At 37.9% G+C, this 20,177-nt stretch overlaps 1 protein-coding gene across 1 annotated transcript; it reads left to right on the forward strand.

Moving 5' to 3' along the window:
* The first annotated feature begins 11,066 nt into the window (after positions 1–11,066).
* On the forward strand, positions 11,067–19,580 carry LOC145780813 (zinc transporter ZIP9-like). Its single transcript, XM_082592455.1, has 7 exons — positions 11,067–11,200; positions 12,021–12,147; positions 12,288–12,362; positions 12,587–12,730; positions 13,175–13,362; positions 16,841–16,975; positions 17,987–19,580. Exons 1-7 carry the CDS (start codon positions 11,105–11,107, stop codon positions 18,197–18,199), a joined length of 978 nt encoding a protein of 325 aa, XP_082448581.1. The 5' UTR covers positions 11,067–11,104; the 3' UTR covers positions 18,200–19,580.
* Positions 19,581–20,177: the final 597 nt, after the last annotated feature.

Below are 20,177 nucleotides of genomic sequence, written 5' to 3' on the forward strand. Positions count from 1 at the left end.
TAATCTAACTTCTTGAAGGACTTTAACGAACGGCTTCTCAAATAACTCTAATTTCGAACACAGTTTATATCAGCACCAATTCTCATCCACTTGTATTCGATTACTTCAACTCTCAATCAACAATAATTTCTGTACCAACTACCAATCCACAACCCATAGCACAACTCCCATCATCACATAATCAACTCAAATAAATCAATTCTCATAAGTCCATCGTTGCATGATCTACCAACGACAGCTTTTCTCAAAACAATAGTCACGTTTACTGTGAAAGTTTCCATCGTCCTCAACAACTTCAGTGCACCGGCGAGCGAGATGGCCCATCTTCTTACATCGGAAACACTTCCTCTCCGGACAGTCCTTGGCGAGATGACCTTTTTTGTGACAGTTGTAGCAAGCCTTTTCATCAAAAGGGCAGCTCCTGGCTATGTGTCCAATCTCTCCACATCGGTAGCAGTGGTTGTCACGGCAACGTCTGTTTTCCGAATGTCAGCCGTCAGCAACACACTCCCTGGCAAAATGTCCGCGTCTACCGCATCTATAGCAAACTCCAAATGGTCGTCGCCTGCCTCTTCTCCTCGGTTCTTCGCGCTCGTTGTATCCATGACCGTGAGATCGTCGCTGATTATCTGCAGAACAATCTCGAGCAAAGTGACCATTCTTGCCACAAGAATAACAAGTAACTTCAAAATTTCTCTCAATAACATTTCCGATTATAAGATCAACTAAAGGATTTTGCAAGCATAATGCTTTCACAGTCCCACTACAATACGGAGTTTCGATATATATCTTCGCTAACGGTCCTTGGATTGAAGTGTTATTTATCGACATCACAATTCCAGTTTTTCCCGTTAACTGACTGTCTTTAACCAAATCTCTCCTCACCATTATACCCGTAGAACCAGAATCACGTAAAACTTTTACCTTTTTGTTTCCAACTGTTCCATCCACTACTGGCAGGTAATCTTCAGGTATTATTTTTTCGCAAACTTCTTCATCCGGTCTCTCCTCCTCAAGCGCTGGTTCAGGAATCATTAACGCACAACCGCATCGATAAACGTCCGTGTCTTTATCTTTTCCAGACTGATTGGATCGGGAAAACGACTTGTCTCTCTTCAGCTTCTCGTTGTGCTTGTTTCTCTTCAGCTTCAAGTTCACGCTGTGCTCACTTTTCTTCAGCTTCAAGTTGTGCTCGCTTCTCTTCAGCTTCAAGTTCTGCTTTCCTTATTTCACGAGCAGCTCTTCTATCTTCTCTTTCGTCAGCTTCTCGCTGAGCTTTTTGGGCCATTATCTTGTGATACTCTTCCATCACAAACTGAGACTTCTCATTATCACTCAGCCCCATTTGTTCAGCCATGCTCCGTAAGTCTTCAATCATCTCATGTTTGACGGTATCCGACATTTTGACAACTTGTTGTTGATTTATTCTTTTGGTAAATCTTCGGTTTTTCGATAATCCCGGACGAGCCCCCAGAATGTCACGATTTCTCATTCAAAGGTTACTTCAGGTCAATACCCGATAACAACACATCGCTCAAAATTCCACAATGAAAACAGCACATTCTGTCAAGACGCAAAGCAGCCCGACGCGAGGCCTTGCTCATTGATTGTGACACGAACAAAATCTCACTTTTCCAATTGGAGGTATAGGACCTATTCAGACACGAATCTAAGAGTTTTTTTCGGGGGGGGCCAGAAAATTTGAAAATCAATTAAAAAGAAAGAAAAAGCTAAACAGATATGAACAATGATACTACGACATATACGATATGCTAGAAAATAGACATTAAAGCAACCATTTTCATCAATTGTGATGCCGAGGGACTAATATCAGCTGTTTAGAAGCATATCAAACCATTTGATGCGGAAACATACAATTTTTCACAAAATTTTGGGGGGGGCCGAGCCCCCTGGGCCCCCCTATAAATCCGCGCCTGGACCTATTGTACCTTTCCGCAGATCAAGGAAACTGAATTGTAATGCTAAATAAATTCCAAATTTAACACTACACCAAAAGAGCAAGTTTTGTCACAAACTAATCAGTTTTTGGTGTAACATAAATTGCCCTACCTAGGCTACAATGATAGCCTATTACACAAATTTTTAGACGAAAATAGCATTAACGCTGAGCAATGCAAAAGGTAGCTTCTTCGACATTGTCACTAAAATACTAGAATCATTAAAAAAAATTAAAAAAAATGTTCAATGCAAAAGTGCTCTAAAAATTAAGTAGGCCTATATTTTCATGTTAATGTGCAATTTTCTTGCAACTTTTTTTCAAAATATGAATTGAAATATGAACATGTATATGAATAATAACAATTGTCCAATCCAGCAGAAACCTCATTAAACTTTAGAACAGGGCTTCATAACCGGGGGTGCTCGCAGGAAGTGCGAGAGCTGTTTCAAGGAGGTACGGGATTGCTGAATGATTACGGTTAGTTATAGGCTACGCTAAAGGAATAATTAGGGAAGCTTTTTTCTACAAAATGGGCACATGTTTTGCAAAGAAAATCAAGTGCAAGCTGTAGGCCTATAACTTTATACTTTTCTGTATAATTGCGTTGTTGTTAAAAGAATCTCACAGAAAGGTTCCAAAAAAAACTTTTCGAAAAAAAACTTTCTGTAGGGTTCTTTTCGAAACAAGTTCCGAAAAATAACCCTAGTGTAGTTATACCTATTTTACGCGTGAGAATGTTAAGCGATGGTTTAAAATGTTAATTTATTAGGTAACTGGCTGTCTAATGAAACTCTGTTTGTCTCAAGGATATTCACACTCATTTGTCTAATTTATATATCTGACTCCATTATCTAATTTCCACACAATTGTTATTCGAATTATAATTTTAAGTTATCAGAAGGTGTTCGTATGATGTTGTAGGTCTATAACACAATTTGAATTTAAACAGTACAGAATAATGAAATTACAGGATAGTGAAACATTATCACGAGTTATTACATTTTAATTAAACAATCAATTTAATGTTTTTCTGAGAGCTGAACTGGTCTAACTGAGCTCTCGCCAAATGCGAACAAGTCATTTTATAATCATCAGTTCCCTTTTTCTTATTGACTTCGGGAGCAGATTAAATGGAAAATTACAATTCTTTAGGAAATTACGCATGGTTTGAAATGGTTCATTTTAGTTAAAGAAAGGGAATTTATATGATGAAATAATGGATCGCTACACTAGGCTTAGGGTTCTTTTGGCAAGCAAAAGGTTTATTTTGCAATAAAGAACCTTTTTTGTTAAAAGAACCCGAAAAAAGAACCCTAAAAGAACCCTAAACGAACCTTTTTCATTTACAATGTAGGCTACAGTAGAACATGACCATAATTTGACAAGGAAAGAGAAGCATGAGCTGTAAAGAAAAAAGGTGTGGATTTCGAAAACGTAAAGTTAAAATTTCTTTCGTGTTAATTATATGGTCATTGTTTCGGCAGCTCGATTGTCCTCTTGATTTGTGGTTGCGCTGACGTTGAGTTTGAGTTGTTTCTTTGTTCCCTGTGACGTTGCCTGCTTGCATACCCAGACGTTTCACTTTTAATTGTCATTTTTGCAGCGTGTCCGGAGCTGTTGTGTGTGCAGAGACGCCAGGAAGCCTTCACGATACGTGTACTTTGGATTTGAGTTGAACCGTTGCGAAGTTCATAAGTGTGTACAAGAAATCAGGTTTTTATCCCCCACTTCAGATTCAACAAATCAAAACAAATAAACGATTGCAAGTTATGGTTGTGACAGGAAGAAGGGGGATTGTAGGCAAGCATTATACTCTTACTCTTGTAACCAGTCATATTCTAGAGTTTACCAGAAACCTCTCGCAAGAATCTAATAAAATTAAGCGTAAGCAAAAGAATAAAGTTTTGCTGTTAGTTTTTAGCCTAGTCATCATAGGCTATTAGGCTATTAGGTCATAGGCCAGGGCTACTCAACAAGCGGACCGCGGTCCGAATCCGGACCTTCTGGGTGTTTGTTTTTTTTTTTGTTTTTCATATCTTTATCCTGCATTGCGGGAAAGCGGACTTGAGCGCTATGCATCAGTGTTGTACGCCTTCTGGCGTACACCTGACCCACGCTGCAGCCGACGGCAATGTCTGTTTCCGGTTGTCTACTCTAGTTATGATTTAAATTTGGTACTACCCATTACTCGAAATCGATCACTGGGTAGAGGCAATTATCGTAAAGTTTCTTGCCCAGAGAAACAACAGCAAGTGCGGGTGGCTGGAGTCGAACATGCAGGCTATCGACTGCGAGCCCAACGCGCTAACCACTCGGCCACTGCTGCCGACGAAGGTGGACCTCGAGCTTTTGGAAGAATAACCTCATTGCCACATTTTAGGGCCTCTTGTGGTTATATTTATTTATTATTATTTAACGTACATAAGGATAGTTTATATTTAAGTATAAGTTTAAGTATGAGAATGGTTTGTTTATATTTGAATTGATATTAAGGCTGTCTATAACTGCCTGATGAAATTTCTATCTATCTAATTTATCTAGTTTGGCTATCTGACTCCATGAACTAATTTCCACACAATTGTTATTCGAATTATAATTTTAAGTTATCAGAAGGTGTTCGTATGATGTTGTAGGTCTATAACACAATTTGAATTTAAACAGTACAGAATAATGAAATTACAGGATAGTGAAACATTATCACGAGTTATTACATTTTGATTAAACAATCAATTTAATGTTTTTCTGAGAGCTGAACTGGTCTAACTGAGCTGGTTTGATGTGAGCTAGTCCGATTTGATAGAGCTGGTCCGATTTGATAGAGCTCTCGTCAAAGGACGAACAAACCATTTTATAATCATCAGTTCCCTTTTTCTTATTGACTTCGGGAGCAGATTAAATGGAAAATTACAATTCTTTAGGAAATTACGCATGGTTTGAAATGGTTCATTTTAGTTAAAGAAAGGGAATTTATATGATGAAATAATGGATCGCTACAGAGGCCCCCCCAAATTTGGGCTAAATTGGAACCATGGGTACCAAGTTTAGCTCAAATTTAAGGAGTTAAAACGTTAACACAATTGTAACAGACATAGTGTGAAATAGGTATGTTTAGTGTTTATGATAATAATGTGGTGTTGTGTTTGTGATATCGTGTCGCGAAGTGATTCTGCGTGGTTCCACCGCCTTCCGCAAAGGAATGTCTGAGTTTGTGCTGTGTTGAAGAGTCCACCTTGTAGAAACATTAATTGTTTTGTAAGCGCCGTTGAAAACCGTAGCAGGCATTCATTGTTTGTCTGACTTTTTCTGTTGAAAAGCAGACCATGCCGATTGACTTGATACAAATGTAGCCTTGTCTTGCTTTTTGCTTGCTAGAGGTCATCGCAGTTGGAGATCATTGACGTAGTCGTAGCATTTAATTGTTGGCATTCGGCCTTTGCATTCGCTGTGAGGCGCTAGAGAGTCGGTTGCAAGTGGCTCTGAAGCACTTTTTTCGTTGCAGGCGGTGAAAAGGGCAGAACACTTGCGTTTTTGATCTTGGTTGTTCATGAATATGATGCAAGATTTCTGAAAAAGGCAAAACAAATTGATTACAAGTTCAACTTTGAAATATTTAGCGACTTGGTTTATAAGTCGACCTGTACAAAATGTAAAGATACGATACGCATGGTTTGAAATGGTTCATTTTAGTTAAAGAAAGGGAATTTATATGATGAAATAATGGATCGCTACACTCTTTAAACAGATTTCCATTAGGGAAAAGCATTTTTTTGTGATTGTCTAAGGAGCTGGGGGCTTCGCTCCCAGATCCCCCAACTCTTTGCCGTCTTCTCTGATGTGCAATCCACACAGCTACACTACAAAGAAACACAAAACATTTTTTCCTTTTTTATCTCTTTGTGTCAGACAAAAATCCAAGTCGTGTTACATACTACCTGAAAAGTGTTTCGGTGCTCGTAGGCTACTGGTTGTTTAATTTTCGTGGTTGCATATGAAATATTCACCGGACCTCAAAAATATTCAACTTTTCAAAATGGACCTTTGCTAACATTAGTTGAGTATCCCTGTCATAGGCTATTAGCTATTACGTCATCATAAAATATGGAGAAGACGCTGTTAAAGACTAGGTTGGTTGGTTGGTTTTGAATCTTTATCCTCGGACTGACAAAGCCTTGGTTTGTTATTCCTGGTGTGGTAACATTTATATTTAAGAATGTATAAGTACGTTTGTACGTAGGCTACGCCAGTAGGACTATTAAAGATACCACAATAAAGATGTCATATTTCATTGTGAGTCGCACAATAAAACTTGCATTAAAAGTGGGTCGCAAACTGAAAAAGTTTGGGAAGCACTGGAACGGATATTCTAACTAATTTGACTATCTGACTCCATTAACTATTTCCACACAATTGTTATTCGAATTATAATTTTTAGTTATTAGAAGGTGTTCATATTATATCGTAGGTTTATGATAAAAGTTGTAATTAAACATTACGGGATAGTGAAACTACAGGACAGTGAAACATTGTTACGAATTATTACATTTTAACAGTTCCACTAGGTGCCGTTGAATGGAGAGCAGTCTTGAAAATGCGTTGCTCAAGCGCACACCCGAGAGTCAAACTTGCACCGTGTGATCTTGAGCCGGGCGGGTAACCACTGAGCTAACGGGGCGGAGTAATGTGCCCATAATCTTGCTTAGCTGTTCAATCTTGTTATAGGCCGTCCGACAAAACGACTACACCCCTAGACTGGATTGGCGAAGGGTGATCAGAGCACGAAGTTTTGCGTTCTTGAACAATCTGTTATTGTTAGCTACTGAGCAACGACTGCAGCTGTACATACTGGTGACTTGATAACATTTCGCATCCAAAAACTTTCATCTAACACAGAATTATTGTTGACGGTGAAACTTAAATCGTCTCATTTACTCTAGACAAAAAAAAACACAGCCAAAACTGGTAAATAAAAACACGATCGTCCTGCAACTAAGGTAAGTCAAAGAAGGTAGTAAAAAAGCAACTAAAATTATCGGGTGGAAGCAGCGCGCCACGACGCCAAAGCATCCAGATTTCAACTGGAATCTAAACGGAGCGCTGGTCAGTTAGAGAATCCAAATGATTACTGTAAGACGTACGCATAACATAGGAAAAACAACGCAGTTTGAACTTAATAAATCCTACAAACCCTTGCCTTTTTAGAAAAAGTGGCACTTGTGCTGGAAATCCGAAGATGATCTGGCAATATGATTTCAAGGAAATGTTTGTCATTTTGTGAATTTGGGGTTACTAGGGGGGGTTGGGGGTTACAACCTCCCCTTTGGCACGCGTGTGACGTCACGATATTGAGAATGATGCTTTCAGTCTCTATGTCTCTAAAACAAAGTTTGCCTAATTTTAAACAAAACTGCATTAAAAGAGCGAGTTTTGCGAATACTAAACATTCAAATATCTCAGCCAGGAATTAGCAACAAGAAAATATAGAGACTTAGCTTTATTACCGAAAAATGCCGAAGAAAACATGATCTTATTCTTTTGCTATGCCACCAGACAGCACTATTTTACAGGAATATTTATACCCACATTTTTGTTGAAAATGCTCTCAGAATGCACTAAATTTAAAGTAATTTTTCAAAATTTTCTGGGGAGGCCCTCCAGACCCCCCGCCGCTGGATGTCGCCTTTGGCGAAGAGGCCGGCGGCAGAAGCCCGGCGGCCGTCAAAAACCCCCCCATTCAAAATTCCTGGCTAAGCTACTGGTACTTTGCTTTCTTATTTCGGACGTTCTGTTAATAAACAGAGTAGTTGTTTTAGGCCTTATTTTACACTATATAGTGTAAATATAACCAAATAATAGCGTTGCCGGATAAGGAATTCTGTCGTAATTTGAAAAAAGTTCAAAGCTGTTGAAAACAAAAAGGCAGTGGCTATTTGACCGGCTCCGGTCTTTGAATCTGAAACACTATTTGACCGGTCATGACGTCACTACATAAGCACTTTTTTCTTTCAAAGCAAAAGACGATAAGCGCATTAAGTTTTAAATTCAACACGTTATCTTCAACTGAGTCCGTGGCGTATACGTAACGTCTCGGGCTGCCATTCTAGAGGGAAAGAGTTCGATACTATCCGGAAGCGTTCTTTTTTTTTTTTTCATTTAACTAAATTTTAACCCAAAGTGCATTTTTGTCGTCAATTTTTAATTTGAGTAGCCTACAGCCTATTTTTTTAAATCTTTCCAAATGTGAGTAATAAAGTTAAGTTTTTTTAATTTGTGAATAAAAGAATAACAGTTAACCTCTCAAGTACATGTAGCTCCACACAGAGTGAAATTTACATGCCTTTTGACTCCTTTTTATTTCTTTAAAAGTAATATCTAAAAAGACATTATTGACCCAAAAAGAATGTCTAAAAAGACATTATGAAAAGCAACTACGGACAAAGGCCAGTGCTTCGATCTCCCGACCTCTTCAGCGTAGTAAAGTGAAAGTGGAAAGTTGTCTTGAAGGGTTGGTTGAGATGATGATTTGAAACTTGACTGATTGTTGTGCGACAATGAAACTGGATTTAATTTTTAACTTCGGACTTCAGCGAAACGTAATCTTACAGCCTATTAGAAGGAGTGATTTTTTCAGAGAATTTGTGATAAGAAATGAAAGGAATTTGTTAAAAATAAAGACTAGAAAAAACTTTTTGAATTCGTTTTGAAACTTTTTTATTCACCTGTTGATTCATTGATATCAGTTTGTATCCTTTTGTAGTTAAAAAAAAAAAAAGGACGCTTCCGGATAGTATCGAACTCATTCCCTCTAGAATGGCAGCCGGAGACGTTACGTATGCGCCACGGACTCAGTTGAAGAAGACGTGTTGAATTTAAAACTTAACGCGCTTATCGTCTTTTGCTTTGAAAGAAAAAAGTGCTTATGTAGTGACGTCATGGCCGGTCAAATAGTGTTTCAGATTCAAAGACCGGAGCCGGTCAAATAGCCACTGCCAAACAAAAACTTGCATTTTAGAAATTTTTTTAGTTCTGGGTAAAAATCAAAACCCTAACCTTATTCCTAAGTCTTACCTTAACCCTTACTAACTTTAATCCTAACTTTGACAACACCTAATAGTAACTATGGCAACAAGTGGGTAAAGATAACCACTGTGTTAATGTAAAATACGGTTAAGATCGGGTAAAAAATCACAGTAAAAAATGTGTTAATCCGAGGACAAATGTGGTAATACAAGTGGTAATCTAGTTTTGTAAAAGTGGAAGCACTGCTTGTCAGTTTTGTTATTGTAGCTTGATTAAAACTACTGGCGCAAGCAACTAGTTTTGCAGTGATTTGAGAATAAAAATAGGCTACTATAGATGCAGACTTCACAGTTCGGCATTTTGGATCCTTAATCAAAACTATTATTTCAAAGAGATATAAATCACATTAGAGAATCTATATATCAAAATTACATCAGTTTCCAGTCATTATTGTATCACCAGTCGCTTGGTGGCAGTGGGCATATTAGGGCGCATTGTAGGCTACCTGAACTACAAATCAAAGCCATCTTCATGTTTGGCTCGGGTTAATATTTGAAAGAATACTCTGTACAAGTACATACTGCCTACGGTACGTAATATGTATGTATATATCCTAACGTTGCCAGACTAATTGGTTCGGTGTTACCGGTATGTTGGCTTACCTCGTAATGCTAGTGTTTGCACTATTCAAATTGAACAAAGTATATTGACCTTTGATGCAGTACTTTGCAAACCTGTTTACAATTTTTTATGCAGGTATCAATCTTAAAAAAATTGTTACATGAATGCTCTCATCAATTCTGACGCTTTTGTCAAATCACTGTATTTCAATAATGCCATTCACAGTTTATTCGTTGACAATTATCTGCAGCAGCATTACCTGTAAACTGGGTTATTGTGGCTGCAACTTAATTCGAATGCAATCTAGTTCATACCCTGAACAGTTCGTACCCTGAAAAGATTGAGAGAAAAAAATTAATAAAAGCCGAAGTCGCTGATCGCAGTTTCCGCAAACATTGTAAAATTTTCCCTCTGAAAATTTCGAGAGAAAAAATAGCACAAAGCTGAAGTCGCTGATCGCAGTTTCCGCAAACAAACAAAAACTCTCAGGATCATTACCGAAAATTTTAAAATGTTTGCGGAAACTTTGATCTCAACCCTAACCCTTTTAAGATGTTTGCGGAAGCAATCAGCGACTTCGGCAAACTCTTATGATCATTACCGGAAATTTTAAAATGTTTGCGGAAACTGCGGAAAAACGGAAACTGCAATCAGCGACTTCAGCTTTGTTCTATTTTTTCTCTCAATTTTTTCAGTTTGTTTGCGGATACTCCGAACAGCAACTTCGGCTTTTTTAAATTTTTTCTCTCAATCTTTTCCTAACCCTAACCCTTTTAAAATGTTTGCGGAAACTGCAATCAGCAACTTCGGCTTTTTTTAGTTTTTTCTCTCGATCTTTTCCTAACCCCAACCCTTTTAAAATGTCTGCGGAAACTGCAATCAGCGACTTCGACAAACTCTTAGGATCATTACCGGAAATTTTAAAATGTTTGCGGAAAAACGGAAACTGCGATCAGCAACTTCGGCTTTTTTAAATTTTTTCTCTCAATCTTTTCCTAACCCTAACCCTTTTAAAATGTTTGCGGAAACTCCAAACAGCGACTTCGGCTGTTTGAATTTTTTCTCTTGATCTTTTAAGGGTACGAACTGAGGGTACGGACTGTTCAGGTTATGAACTAGGTTGCACCCACCTAATTCGTACCCTGAAAAGATCGAGAGAAAAAATAGCACAAAGGCGAAGTCGCTGATCGCAACAAAGCCGAAGTCGCTAATCGGAGTTTCCGCAAAAATTTGAAAGTTAGGATTAAGCAGAAACTCCGATTTGTGTGATGTTTTGGATTTTTTTTATTAATTTTTTCAGGGTACGAAATGAGGGTACGAATGGTTTAGGGTACGAATTAGGTTGCATCTGGTTATTGTGATTATTGCTTTTAGTGTTTGTTGTTGTTTTTTGCATGTTTGGTAGTAAATATGGACCTATTGATCCCATGCAAATAATATTATTTCTCAAGGTGTAGGGTAAGCTTACCTATGTTGCAAAGTAACTAAAATATTTAGAATACCAAAATGGCAGAGTTGCTTACAATTTGTTTGTTATCTTTTGCCATGTTTATTGGTTGTATATTGGCGGGATGGATACCACTTGCTTTTACCTTGTCACCGGTATGTTGAAATTACAGACCAACATGCACTTACTGCTTGAGTGCTTGTGCTTGATGTTTTGCAGCCTATCTTACATAGGTTAATTATTAAATGTGACATGTCTTTACAACAACAGCATCAATTTTTGTCCATTGTTACATATTAATTTGTAGCTTTGTATTGTCGTAATCTAGTAGTGAGGTATCTACTAAATAATAATAATATGCTTAAATACGTATGATACTATGTTTATTGTTTATGTTCTTGATAACTAAGGGAACATAGCCTCAGAAGCTGTGTTTACCATGTTTGTTATTTGTTGGTTGTTGTTTGTGTTGTATGTCCACATTGTCCAGCTTAGGCATAATAGTGGATAACAAAAATGTGAGCTGGTGTACTAGTCTCCGTCCGGCCATAAATGGTATGACGTGAGTATATGTCTAACATTAGAATTGACCAGCACAGATAGGGTGGAATGTATCAACAGTAAAGCAAAGGTAAAGTAGTTTCACCCTATATTTTGGTTGATTTCAATGTATGACGTTCTGATATTTTTGACCAGGGCAAAGACTTGTATATCAGCTCCCAAAAATGCACCCTCAAAAGACTATTTGAATGAGTTTATTTTGTTTCTGAACAATTAAAGTGAAACAATGGTTGTCATAACATTACCAGAGTCTAGAAAAACGAACAAGCGACCACCTGAGAACATTAAGATATTGATTAACAAAAAGCAGTATAACAACTGAAAGATTCTCTGCTGTGTAGCTTAAATTTCTTGTGCTGTAGTTATTTTAATTTTATTCAATAGCCAAATCTAACAGAACTTATTACTATGTAGAGAAAAGTTCAACTTCTGACATTGTTTGGTGCTGGCTTACTTGTTGGTACAGCCCTGTCCGTCATCATACCTGAAGGTGTGGAAACAATGTACAATACACATCACCATCACATTGAACATACTAAAGGTGCAATAGGGAAAAAAATGGTTGCATTTTGTTTTGTTTAATTTCCATAGCTTTAATATGACTAAATTTTAAACTGTTGTGTACAATAGTACAATATTGCATTATAGTGGTTGTTAACACGTTTTAACTTCATATTTTAGACAGCAAAGATTTGAGTCTTAATGATGTAAGAGCCGTTCCAACAGAAATGAAGAACAAGCATGTAGATTTTCAAGGTACGCTTTTATGATCGGATGAATTTTTATGTTAAGGGCAGAGTTACAGTCCAGAAGTTACCATTTGAGGTTTCTAATTGATTTACTTGTCAATTGTTATGAATAGATACATTTGTTGGTAGGCTACACCAATGTAAATAACTCCATTTTGTTTGCTTTGAAGAAACAAAATACTGTGGCACATTTCATTTTCAATAATCGCTATGCAATGTTGTGCTTACCAGATCCAGATATTGAGAAACATGAACATCACTCTGAACATCAACACCAGGCTATTGGTCTAGCGTTGCTTCTTGGTTTTGTTTTTATGTTGCTTGTCGACCAACTAGGAGGAGCCCAACATTCGCATGCTCCTGATATACGACTAGGTACGGTGACATTGACTATTAATTGTTAAATCTCGTTATAATAGCAGTGGCAGTGTTTTTAACTTTATGCAATTATAATTACCACTATGGAGTGTGGATGAAGAAGCATTTCTTTTATTAAATAAAGTAACTGTAAGCTACATTTTTTCTGCATTAGATTTAATTTTTGTTTTACCACAAAATTTTGTTGTTTTTTGGCCAATTTTAATTATCCTGTGTTAGCCCCTAAAAACTGCCATTTAGCAAACTCAGAAATCATAATTTTTTCTGTTTGACAAACAATTTCAAGAAAGCTTAATCTATTCACCATGCCTGACTTGCAAAATTGATCTTTTTCACATTTATTTAACGTCTGCAGACCTTGAATCAAGGTATAACTATAAAGGACCAAGTTGTCTACCTGAATAGTTGTTTAAAGTCTAAACCATTTATTGTTCACTGCAGATGAACTCACTCAAAGCAAAGTGGGAACATCTCGGTCTCAACAAAATGACCAAAGATCCAAAGGCTACACGGCTACTATTGGGCTGGTAGTCCACGCAGCGGCTGACGGTGTGGCGATGGGAGCTGCAGCAAGCACAGAGCGACATGACTTGCAATTCATAGTTTTCCTTGCTATTATGTTACACAAGGTAAGGTACATCAGTGAGTGATATGATGAAACTGGCATAGTGTAGTGTTTTGTCTAATGTTTACAGTAACTCGTCAGTTCACCTTAATATTCGTTACATTTTGTTGGTCTCAGCAGAAATCCCAGCATCTTTTGTATACATTCCAGTTCGTTTAATTCGTCATCGTCTAATTCGCTCAATTTGTCACCTCTTAATGTCGCGAGATACATTTTGTTCGGGTAATTAGTCATTCGTATATTCGATTCGTGCGTTCTAGTGCTTGTGTACTTACATCATTTGTTTGAGATTGCTCTTCTGTAACTTCGCTCTGACAGTAATCGTGAAATGAAACGCAGAAAACGCAACTACAATTCGGACTGTCAAACTTAGGAAGTTTATTAAAAGCTTAAGCTCTTTAATTAGTTATCTTTTATATTGCCTCATATGAAATTAACACTCCTTAAATCTTCACTAACTTTGCATATTTTTTACTGTCTCACAATAGGATTTAAAACGCGTCTCACAATTCGTCCTCCTATTAATGCGATAAGTTGATTCAATAATTGATTAATGGATTGATTCACGCAGTCTCATTAGTTAGATCCACACGCATGCGATCCAAAACAAACAAAGGGTCATGAATTTTAATAAATGCAAATGAATGCTCCATGTTTTAGCCTGTTTGCTTAATTCGTCACGATGTTTTATCACCCTTGAGGTGACGAATTAGTCGAATTTTACTGTAATAAATAAACTACAGTAGAAACCGTCTATGTTGACATCGGCTAACTCGACGTTTTTTCCATGGTCCCGACAAAACGCCATTTGTTTCGTACAAAGCCAGGGTTGGCTAATGCGACACCGAATATTTCGGCGTTCCCTCTAATTCGACACCTTTTTAACGGTCTCCACAAAAGGAATTTTGTGTAAATCGACGATTTCGATGTGTCAAACTGAATGTTATGCTCGAATTATGAATTTTGCGGATTTTTGGCTTCCAACTGAGCGTCATGCTGTGAGTGTGAATAGATTTGCGGCTAAGCACCACATTTCACAGTTGAGCTCTTTATTTCAACTTTTCCAAAGCTGTACATTGTACAATTGCAACACATAAAAATGGAAAACAAGGCAACTTTCTGATAAGTTTCTCAAATTTATCACATGTCTGACGTCGTTCTTATCCAAGCAGCTGTTGTCTTCAGTAACAAGAGATAATCCGCTCATTAATGAAAACTCATGTACAACCATTTTTCGCTTTCCAGGCACGATGTTCTGCGATGCCTTGTCTTTTTATGGTAGCAAGTTATTCATCATCATAATCCATCGTCGGTTTGTTCCCCACTAGTGGAGGTGGCCGATTGTTTCCGCGCAGCAATTGTCTTAATCCCTTTTCTCCATTTCACCCTGTCCCTTGCATCTTCCTCCTTCAGTCCGACTTTTTTAAACTCATCCTTCACTTGTTGTTTCCACGTTCTTCTTGGACGACCGCGTTTTCTCTTCCCATCCACCTTTAGATCTAGTGCCTTTCTAAGAAAACTTCCTTCCTCCCTCCTTATCACATGTCCATACCATCTTACTCCATTTGCCCTTGCCAGTTGGTCTATGGTCTCTCTCATCTCTAGCATATCCAACAATTCTTCAGTCCTTTTTTCCCTTCTCGTTTTCACCCCACACATTGCTCTCACCATTGGCCTTTCCGTTCTTCTCAGGATTGCCAGTTCACTCTCTCTCAATACCCATGTCTCGCTACCATATAGCATTGCAGGCCGCACACAGCTCCGATATACTTTTCCTTTCATCCTTAGTGAAAATTTTCTGCCATACAACATTTCCCCACATTCCCTGAACTTTGCCCAGCCCAATCTTGCCCTTGTTGTCACCGCTGCTTCACATCCACCACTTCCATTTATCCGATCACCCAGATAACAGAAGTCTGTCACTGTTTCGATGCCATGGCAGAACTCATCATCATGGCCTTCCACTTCATTCCTTCCTTTACTGCATTTCCCACAAACAAAACACTTCGCCAATCTTGTTGCGGCTCTCTTGACATTAGCACATCTTGCATGTACCCACTTTCCACATTCCTTGCATTGCATTGAATTTCTCATCACTCTCTTGCCACATATTCCACAGGGATCTACTTTGCTCTCAACAACTGTTCCTTCTGCTCCACTCACCATCACTTTTGTTTTTTCAAGATTCACCTTCATACCCTTGGTTTCAAATGCTTCTTTCCATTTCTCAAACTTTCTCTCCATTCCCTCCATACTATTACTTGTCAAGACCAGGTCGTCTGCATACAAAATTTCACTCAATAAGCCCTCCCTCACTCCTTCAGTTACAACGTCAACCACAATAGCTAATTATTCTCATCCTAAACTTGTTCTATACTGCGCTGATGGATAGCGTAGACTACTAATAACCAAAATACACAGGGCTTGCCTTATTTGGGTGGAAAATTCATGTTTTTCTTTCATGTTCATCATTTATGTTCAATGTTCATGTTTTGAACTCGATGGCTTTTTTGATTCCCCTTCAGGTGTCGAGTTAGGCGGTTTCTACCGTATACATACATAATACATATACCTTACTGTCGCAAGCACCCACTAAATACACGTTGCTCGAAATAGAACCTAAATTATCCAGCGTTGCAATGAGCCAGCTCACTAAAATCACCGGACGCGATTTGGCATGTACTTACATGTCTGCACAGTCTACAAGTTATGAACTCTAGCATGTCACGCAGACTCTACAAAAGTTCAATGGTTAAAGTTTCACAATACAAACGATGCAAGGGACAGGGTGAAATGGAGAAAAGGGATTAAAACAATTGCTGCGCGGAAACAATCGGCCACCTCTACTAGTGGGGAACAAACCGACGATGGATTATGATGATGATGATGATGAAACGAACCAAAGTCATCAAAAGACTAATATTTTAGAAATTGTTGGCAATACAAATCGCTAATTTTATTTAATGGCGCAGCAAATAAGTTTTAATAATAATAATCATATTTTATTTTACGCCCATTGCGACAACATACAGTACACTGCAATCACAGATACGATACAACAGTCCAGCAGCGAAGGGACATATTAGTCTTCGAGCTAGGTGCTCCCCTTATTTTGGCATACCATTAAATATCTTTGCCGAGACACAGCCGCGCACTTTGGAGCGGTATCGAACCCACTTACTTTCAAACGTTACATAGACGTTCTCACCACTCGACCACGCAGCTTTTGTAATCTTTGGTTCGACTCATGACTTAAAGTGAGTGTTAAAAAACATCGCTCACCTTCACCCACGGTGTGATAGATTGGGTTGACGTAGTTGCTGAAGGAAAAGCGTTCGAAAGAAAGCAAATTGCCATCCTACTCCTGTTAGTGCCATAGACTTAGCATTGTGAAAACATCATCATCCCCGATGCTTGAATTTAAGTATGAGAATCATCTTTGTTTTTTTTATTTGAAATGAGAAACTTTTTTTGCCTTCTAGGCCCCTGCTGCGTTTGGGCTGGTTTCGTTTCTAGTCCATGAAGGTTTGGACTCGAGGAAAATCAAAAGACATCTTCTCATGTTTGCTCTGGCCGCTCCAGTGCTGGCCATTGCCACCTTCGTCCTTCTCAACCAGGTTTCGTAACAAAACTTAGTTCCAGTAACCTTTGTCAAAGCTAGGGGTGCGATTGGTATAAAAACTGCTCAAAAACAATTATTTCGAAAGTTTTTAAGTCAAATATATATAATATAGTTTCCCTCGTTATGATAATATTATAGTCCGGAAGAAAGCTCATACGACGAAGAAGAATAGAACTCTCCTACGCTGATATCTAGGATTTGCATACGATTCTTGCTTGAAGCTTTTTTTCTCGAACATCTATCTTTGAAAAAATACCTTTTGTAAGAAACAGCCTTTTTCTCTTTTTTTTAAAAAAAAAAAGAAGTTTGCATTAGAATTTATAAAATTATTTAAATAATAATCAATACAGTTTTTATTTGACTGTATTGTGTAGCAGACTGAGTGAACGATTGATTTTTGTTTTCGCATGATGCTCAATTTGTAATGCAGACATACAACCCCATCAATAAATCATTTTCCTTCGTTGATTTATTGCATTGCTCCTGCCAATTGGTGCAACAGAAACAACGTCAAGCGATAAAACTTCAACATTTTTTTTAGTCAAAATTCAACCAACTCCGAAAGGAATGTCGATTAGTTTTACTAATTCATGACCCAAGTTATTACGAAGTTCACTGAATTTTTTATGCATGTACGAACGCGTACAATAACACTACAAAAAATGCTCAATGCCAAACAAAAAAGGCTAAAAGCTAAGCAGAGCGAATTGTATGAAATGTAGTCAGTATTCAACTAAAAACCTTAACAGACCGTTTCACCTTTTGTGGAGTCATCAGAAGGTTCTCATTCAAAAAGAATTTATTCTATTTAAAATAATTTTGAATGGAATGAATTCTATTTGAATAGAAACCATCTTAAGATCCCACTAAGGGTGAAACAGTTTGTTAAATGTTAGGTGATGTGACTAAATTTGTTAAATGTTAGGTGATGTGGCTAATGTAATTTACTAACCACACTCATGCGTGTGGCTGTCATGATTTTTCGTAACAAAGTTCCACTCCACAGCGCAACAAGGAGTTTCTATCTGACGTCAATGCTACCGGGATCGCCATGTTGTTCTCGGCGGGCACCTTTCTATACGTTGCCACGGTCCATGTTCTTCCAGAACTTTCGCATTCAAGTAACGGAAATCGAAACCTCAGTCTTTGCGAAGTTGCCATTCTGGTCACTGGAAGTCTTTTTCCTTTACTTTTACATTTCGGACACAGTCACGGCTGAATTAAGTTATTTATTTACGTAATTTTTTTCATCGTGCAATTTTGACTTTGTGTTGAAAGTTTTAAAATATTTATAAGGTCATTTTGCGGTTGAGAATGCTCATTTTGTTTTATGCCAGAGTTTGGCTAAAATAAACGACAAACTGCCTCTGAAAGAGTTTTTTTACATCGATGCTGACAATAACCGTTCTGCAGGCGCCGCTGCGCGACACTTCATCGAACGACGATTTATCCAAATAACTTTTGCTTTGCTATTCATTGAATGACAAGGTTTTGTCGAACCGTTTGTTTCGGGAAAGACCATGATTTGGATAACGATTACCGTCTTTCGATAACGCGTTATTCGATAAAGTGTCATTGTCACGAGGTGTAACTTGCCAGACAGCAAAATCCATCATTTTCACATTAATTTAGCGTCTGCAAGCGTTGAATCAATGTAAAAATGACCGATTTTGCTGTCTGGCCTTATACTTAGTTATGCTCAAAATAATTTTATCTATACTCTAGTGTGCTGACGACGAAGCTTTCTGAAATCCGAAGGTCTGCTCTCACCTAAAGCTACCCTAGCATTGTAGTCTACAAACATCAATGCATGATCCACTACCGTCTAACGTTAACATCTATGTTATCACAACGTTTGTGTTTTAATATTTTGTTTCACGCATGCTCTTTTAAGATAAGTGCATAAAAATTAGACAATTTTCTAGATAATTTTTTAGATGTGTTTAATTGTGTTTAACTCGTTTTCTAAGCCTTTTTTTGCCAACGGAAATTTCCTATCATAAGAATGCTGTTTCGACTAATTGCAGTCGGTTGGTGACTTGAATTAGGTCTGTCATCCTGTATTATCTTCCATGGATCAAACACTTGAGAACTACACTCTTCACGTAACAAGCCAAATTCATAGACAAACGTAGAAGAGGATCAAAAACCTGAACCCTCCTGCTTGGCTTGACGTGGATGTAATTTCCTGTATTTATTCTGCGACTTGAGTGTTGGCTACTTTGTTGCAAAAAAAAAATTACACATTACCAAGTTCTGTAGTCTGTTCCGCTTTTAGAAGTCGTAAACCATCCTGTATGTTGATATTGCAGTTTCCTTACTCGTTTGCTTGGTGACATTATTTTGCCTGATTTGGTTTTTTATAAGACCACATGCCCTGTATATCTCGGTGTTGCCATACCATTGTGCGTTAGATTTATTTCATGTTTTCAAATAAACTGTTGCTTCTTAAATTTTATTGGAATGTTGTTTGAAACAAGGCCTTGAGAATAATTCTTTAGATGCTGAATTCCATCCGTGTGCAAGTTAAAGACTACTAGGAGAAAAACTTGTATGACTTTTCGTTCAGGAACACCGCGTATTGGTCTACATTTGCAACACAGCCGTCTTTTTCCCGCACTTCCAGAAGAGATATCTTTATAGAAGGAATGAATTGGTGCAAAATTTCCAAAAAAGCAGCTACCACACAGCCAACATGTGCTGGGACGTCTTTGCTTCAATGCCACAGTCAATCCAGTTTAAGTTGTATCAATTTTAAGTTGTCTCACACAGAAATGTCGTTTTGCGTCTTAATAAAATCAGTCCGCTTTAACGCTGTGTTCGTTCTATTTACTTCTATATTTACTTAAAACTACACTTTACTTACTACACTTCCAGTAGTGTTGACACTGTGTATTTTTGAACCTGAGCCCGGACGTTTTCTGGGGGGCCTGAAAAAACACCGCATAGTTCTTGGAGTTCTGTTGTTTTCTTAAGGCTCTTTAGAGGTCTCTTGTTCGGGGGCAATCCCAAATTATTCTCTCAACGGTCCTGCAAAAAATTCTACACTGTGGTCAGCCTGCAACGTTTCATCTTTTGTTACACAAAAACATTTGTTACATCCGCCCACACAAAGACAGAGATGGTAAGTTAGAAAAGAAACGACCATTCATGCAGAAGAATTAGGCTAGTTGGCAGATATCTAACACCGTGGTGGC

This window comes from Aplidium turbinatum, chromosome 12, assembly GCF_918807975.1.
Source record: "Aplidium turbinatum chromosome 12, kaAplTurb1.1, whole genome shotgun sequence".
In the NCBI taxonomy this organism is placed as follows: Eukaryota; Metazoa; Chordata; class Ascidiacea; order Aplousobranchia; family Polyclinidae; genus Aplidium; species Aplidium turbinatum.

What these genes read in the sequence shown, in the direction of transcription:
- LOC145780813 (XM_082592455.1), top strand. Translation starts at nt 11,105, where the DNA reads ATGGCAGAGTTGCTTACAATTTGTTTGTTATCTTTTGCCATGTTTATT. An exon ending in TGCTCCTGATATACGACTAG is followed by an intron (nt 12,731 to 13,174) that starts GTACGGTGACAT and finishes TGTTCACTGCAG; the next exon opens with ATGAACTCACTCAAAGCAAA. An exon ending in CCTTCGTCCTTCTCAACCAG is followed by an intron (nt 16,976 to 17,986) that starts GTTTCGTAACAA and finishes TCCACTCCACAG; the next exon opens with CGCAACAAGGAGTTTCTATC.